The 6,350-nt window shown below is 32.3% G+C and overlaps 1 protein-coding gene across 3 annotated transcripts; it reads right to left on the reverse strand.

The window, feature by feature from the left end:
- Positions 1-450: 450 nt before the first annotated feature.
- Positions 451-1,251, reverse strand: LOC111443008 (extensin-like). Of its 3 annotated transcripts, none has more exons than XM_023080602.1 (3): positions 830-1,251; positions 663-751; positions 451-584 (listed from the first exon to the last, which is right to left on the reverse strand). In XM_023080602.1, exons 1-2 carry the CDS (start codon positions 1,219-1,221, stop codon positions 685-687), a joined length of 459 nt encoding a protein of 152 aa, XP_022936370.1. In that variant the 5' UTR covers positions 1,222-1,251; the 3' UTR covers positions 451-584; positions 663-684. The 3 variants fall into 3 exon arrangements, with proteins under 3 accessions (XP_022936370.1, XP_022936369.1, XP_022936368.1); XM_023080601.1 differs by having other exon boundaries at positions 803-1,251; XM_023080600.1 differs by having other exon boundaries at positions 663-1,251.
- Between the last annotated feature and the right edge of the window lie 5,099 nt (positions 1,252-6,350).

Raw genomic sequence — 6,350 nt, forward strand, 5'->3', positions numbered from 1 at the left:
ATGTGATACAAATTATTACAAATGACAACCCACAAAAATACAATCTAATTAACGTCTTAGGTCAAAACCTCTCTATAATAGTGTAGCTCCTGAGCACCTCCCCACCTCGACTAGTACTTGAAAAAGAAAAGGAGAAAGGGGTGAGTATAAAAATACTCTCATTGCATCCAATTCCTAGTAGGTTTCCACGGGCTTTTCTCAAGCTCTAAAAGGTTCCCTTATATGTCGTAAATGCTATCAAGGCATGGGTCCGTTACCACATTCTCTAGGGTCAAACATCACGAATCTTCAACCCTTGTAGGTCCTAATCCTCTCTCACGGGATTAAAATTTAGTTTAAAACACAGAAGTGTGCTATAAAATTTGTGAACATTCGTTCGTAATATTTAAATTCAAAAAGAAAAGAAAATATATTTGAAAGTAAATATTATATTATTATTGCAATGTGTGGTACAATAGGAAGTATAGGAAGGTTTTTATTTAATGAAAGCCATAGATGATAGAAGCAAATAGATGAGATTATATGATATGGTCGTCTCCTTTATTGAACTTAATTCAAATGCCTTTGTTTATTTATTCTTTTTCCTGCAAAACAAACATGAAGCTTAGCCTCAAATATATGCATATGTTCGAGTAATTATATGTATATCGTAATATACTCACCTTATAATGAGTCCTTATTGGCCTAGTAGTAGTAAGGCGATGGTGGGGGAGGAGGCGACTTGTACACGGGCGACGGTGGTGGAGGAGACTTCTTTGGTTCTGGTTGGGGTGGCGACTTCTTTGGCGGTGGTGGAGGAGACTTCTTTGGCGGTGGCGGTGGAGGAGACTTCTTTGGCGATGGCGGTGGAGGGGACTTCTTTCGTGGTGGCGGTGGAGGAGGCGATTTCTTCGGTGCTGGTGGAGGGGGTGGCTTCTTTCGTGGAGGTGGTGGCGGAGGAGACTTCTTTACCTCTGGTGGAGGGGGTGTCTTTTTTGGTGGAGGAGACTTCTTTGGCGACGGTGGTGGAGGAGATTTGTATTCGTCGTCTTTCTTAGGAGGTGGAGGCGAGTATTTGACAGGTGGTGGAGAAGAGTATTTGACGGGTGGACAAGGAGAGTAGTAAACAGGTGGTGGAGGAGAATAGTACTCGTCGTAGCCTTCAGCAGATGTGGATGATAAGCTTAAAGCTACCACGAAAACTGCGATAACAAGATGAACAATGATAGACGGAGGACTCATTTTTGCTTCTACTTTGAGTTTTCTTAATTCTGATTTTGAATTGAACCTTTCTCGACCTTTATATAGATTTAAGGTTCTTGATTACTCCTCCAATACTAATTAAAGAGAGCGTAGAATTTGAAAGATTATATTTAATTGATGATTTATGTTTGTCGTAATTTAGTTAATTTGTGAATAACCTATAAAAAATTATTGAAAACAACTTATTTAAAAATAAAAAAAAAAGGAGAGGTTATAATATATTTTCCATAATATTAAGAAATTTGTAGAAATTAAAGTTAATTCCCTCAATATTATATCATTATATCCCCCACTATTTTTATTATTCACCGAACGAAGAAAAAAAAAAACTACTTTGTAATTTTTTAAATATCTTTAAAATAAAAATAAAATTACAAAAATACAGTTTTGGATAGAAACCGTTAATTTTTTATTTTTTTATTTTTTTTTGTATAAAAAAACTCTTTTAACTTAATGAAAAAAAAAATCAAGAATACCCTTTTAATATAAAAAAAAATATTTAGAAAATACTCTTCCTTCCTTTACTCCGACCACATCTAGGGTTCCTCGAACAATGTGATATCTCACACCAGGTAAATCCTTAACCCTTCTCCCTCTTACTAAGACTACAGAATGTTCTTGTAAATTATGGCCAACACCAAATATATAAGCAGTGATTTCAAATCCCGAGGCTAAGCGTACTCTGGCAACTTTACATAAGGCAGAATTTGGTTTTTTGGGGGTGATAGTGGAAAAGTTGATAGATAAGTCACCCTTACTGCCACTCGACAGAACCGTATATGAGATTTTCACCTTATATGGCTGCTTGTTCAATTCTTTCGAAGTCATTGGATCCTTTTTCTCGTTCGAGAATCTCCTCCCCTCTTTCGGTTTTTTTAAACTTTCATTAATACCCATAAATATAAATTTTTTAAGTGGGAGATGATTTAAAACGTCAATGATATTAATGATACTTTTAAAATAAAAAATTAGAAGAATATTAATGAAATATTTTAAAAGTTTTGAAAAATTAAAGTTTAAAGGTATTTTTAAAATAAAAATACTCATTGTTTTCCATCAAAATTAACGAAATGAGTTAAAAATTTAAAGGTATTATTGAAATTTTTGAAATTTTTTCGAGAATAAGTAAAAGAATATTTTTGTCTAAAATTTGATGGTGACGTACAAATTTATCCTAACGGTCTAGAAGTGAGTATTAATGAATACCGTTAAATTAGTTAATGTTGGTAATGAGGCATCGAGACAATATTAAAATTTGAAGAATGGTAATACGCAATGGGTAATACTTTTGACTTTGTGTTGGATGGACTCTCAATTTATTGCGATGGTGTGTCTTGCACACAATTGCTAAGTTTTAAAAACATTACTCATTCTTGTGGAAGAGTAGGGGTGTACATGGTCCGGGTTAGGTTGGGTTGAGAGATTTTTTTGACCCAATCCAAAAGTTCGGGTTAGTTGGATTGGTAATTAACCCGTACGAGTGTACATGGTCCGGGTTGGGTTGGGTTGGGTTGGGAGATTTTTTTGACTCAATCCAAAAGTTCAGGTTGGTTGGATTGGTCATCAACCCAATCCGAAACTTTCCACATCTAATGAAAGAAATTAAAAATAATAAAATAACAAAAAAAAATAAATTAAAAATAATAAAATAATAAAATAATATAAAGGAAATTAAAAAGAAACGGTATATATTAAGAAAAATTAAACAAAGAAATTAAAAATAATAAAATAACGAACCTCTCTTACAAACCTATTAATACGGAATAATTCTTAATATATTTTATATACTTTATTTGGCTTGGGTCAACCCGAAGGTTTTACTCACGAACCCGAAACCGAACTGATTCAGTTCGGGTTAAAAAAAAATGAACCCAACCCTACCTGAAATGTTTATCCAACCCAACCCAACCCTTATAATTCAGGTTGGGTTGGTCCAGGTTGTCGAGTTGAATGTACACCCCTATGGAAGAGTCACTACTACTGTAATACTCGAGTAAAATAGGTGTATATGAATAAATCGAGATGAAAATATGCTAAAAGAAAAGGTAAAATCTTCTACCCGACTCGTCACTCCTATGTCACGACCTTACTTTGAGCTAAAAATCATTTTTTAAAAAAATCTGAATATTAAAAATACTGAGTAAGAAACTCCCCTATTGAGGTCGAATATGTAACTCATTGTATAACTAATCAAACAAAATCGAGGGACCTTAGTAGTTAATTATTCGGAACATACAACATGTAATTTTCTCACGGAAACTGTTTTCAGCAATCACTCCTCACAGTGATCACTAATAGCTGGTTAACAAGTGTCCCGCTTGGCAGTTCGATGTTAGTTGGAGAATACATTTTCTAACGATTTCAGGTCAATTTCATGACTAATTCGGCTTGGATCTTATATGCTCGAACCTTCCCTACAAATTTCAATTGAAACATTGTTGACTTTGTGTAAGGACGACTATCATACATACTTCAAACTTATTTAGGATTGAAAATAACATTAAATTTTAATTTAATTTATACATCATTGAGATGATGTCTTGCACACTAATGCTAAATTTTAAAAACATGGATTTTATTATTTTTTTTTCAACGACTCATTCTTATATACACGAGGGTCGCTGCTGAAGCGTTATTATACTGGAGTAAAAGAATGACACATGAATGAATCGAGATCACATGTAACGATCCTAATTTTCTACAGGCTTAGAGTCGCTATCATATGCATGACATATCGTTTTTATGAGAAAACATTCATTTAAAACGACTTCATAACGATGTCATGGACTTATACGTTTACGAAAATATCTTAAAACAATACAAAGAAAATATTCAAAGTAAATTAAAATAAAGCCAAGAAAATATTGAAATAACAATGTCCTACATTAATCTAAGATATACGAAAATAAATGCAATTAACCTATGTAGGTTTCATTGTCTTTGATGCGATGTTGTTGTCAAATGTACGGGGTTTTCTTGCCTTTACTTGAAATATAAAAGTAGCACAAGGCTTGAGTAAATTAAAAAAATACTCATTAAATGACTTCACTATTAGGACCGGAGAATGCAAACACATGCAATCATGAACTGAGACTTATCATTTAAAATCATAGTGTCTTAGGTGGCCTCCAGTTTGGGCATATTGGATGTGTAATACTTCTCTACACACGACCCACACGTGTGAGCGTAGGCCCACTAGACAGGCTCGCACACTCCCAGGCTTGCTGGTCGGGCTAGTTGGCTGTAGCCGGACGTCCGGAGTTACAGCGACCAACGTGCATCATGTCAAACATGATGGTCATCTCATCATCATAATATAGGCATCCGTACCCATTATAAAATGGGAGGTATCTCGATGCATATGAACATATATAGTATGCATGAGGTCCCTATACTCTTTATCTTAAACCATTCATGCAGCACAACCCCATACATTCCTCACGTATTACCCTAGGTAACATGCATGCATAAACTTTCATACACTACATCATTCATAACATTACTTACGAGCTATGCATCAGTAAACTCCTCACTGCCATACATGTCATAATATGTCATACATTTCATTGTCAAGCATATCCATGTCATAATGCAACATGACATCTCATACATACATACATATATATCATCGTAACATGAGATATCATCATAATGTATTACATCGTCGTACATCTCATGTCAATAACATAACATATCCTCATAACACATCATATCAAACAGATGACACGTGAAAGGGTCACTGACACGTGTCATTATACATAAGACAATTCTTCCGACTGAGCCGATAATAAGACCAATTACTTAGATAGTCTTAACCGATCGAAATTTAATGCGGTGAAGACTCGTTGTTAATACTAAATAAATTTGAAAAGTAAAGACTTGTGTGTGTATATATATGGATAGTCGTGCACTTCTTAAGCTACAATAGAGAGTCCATTCTCTACGCAAAGTCAAAAGTAGTAAACTTGTACGTCACCCTTCAAACCTTAAATTGCCTTTTTATTTTCTTAATTACATTAAAGTTTCTATTTATCTTTAAAAAAAATTATTTAATTTTTTTTTAATAATACCTTTAAATTTTAAAAAATATTCATACCCGAAACTGTTAGTATTTTTGTTTTGAAAATATTTTTGAATTTTAAAATATTTCATTAATATCCTTCTAATTTTTTAAATTAATTTTAAAAAATACCCTTGAAATAAAATTTTAAATGCATGGTTAACATCTAACCTTTATATACATACATGTATGTATCTATACATGCATACATAGAATTGTATATACACAGAAAAATCATCTACTGATATGAACTACGACCAAGAAATTTTCATATCTCAAGATCCAATTAGAAGGACGAGAGCCAAGAAGTTACAACAAACCTTGTACACTTATATTCAAATTATGGTGAGCTCATCAAAGAAAATTCTAGCAGACGTTGGAGACCTCCATTATATGTTGTGTAAAGTTGAGTTTCAAGAAAGAGATGCATTAAATGCACTTTAAGTTGCATTTAATGAACTCAACTAAAATTTATCGAACTAGTCCAAAAATGACAAATAACAAATAAGCACATTTCATTTATTGCATTATTTAATTATAATTTAAATATTTATTTGTTTTTAATATAGAAGTTAAGGTTATATTATAACCTACATAAGTTACCGTATTCCACCATTAACTAGTCATTTTAATATGGAGGTTATGGATATTTCTCATTTAGTAGCAAATTTAATTTAGAATTTCTATTTTTTTTTTAGCTATGTTGAGAGCTAATATCTTCTTTGCAAATTCTTGTGTTTAGAACTTGCATGCTAGAGTCATTCAAGTGGTAGTGATCAAACCTCTTGTGGAGTGATTCGAATCACGAGTTTAAAAACAAGTTTTTTTTACTCTTGATTTTGATCGTCAAGGTAATCTGTTTCATACTTTTCTTTAAGTTTATCATATCATCTATCTTATTAATCCTCTTCAAAAAAAAAAAATAATAATAATTTTTTTAAAAAAATGTAAGGGTATTAAAGAGTATTATATATATATATATATATATATATATATATATATATATATATATATATATATATATATATATATATATATATATATATAT

The sequence above is a fragment of the Cucurbita moschata genome, unplaced genomic scaffold (genome assembly GCF_002738365.1).
Source record: "Cucurbita moschata cultivar Rifu unplaced genomic scaffold, Cmos_1.0 Cmo_Scf00005, whole genome shotgun sequence".
Taxonomy (NCBI): domain Eukaryota; kingdom Viridiplantae; phylum Streptophyta; class Magnoliopsida; order Cucurbitales; family Cucurbitaceae; genus Cucurbita; species Cucurbita moschata.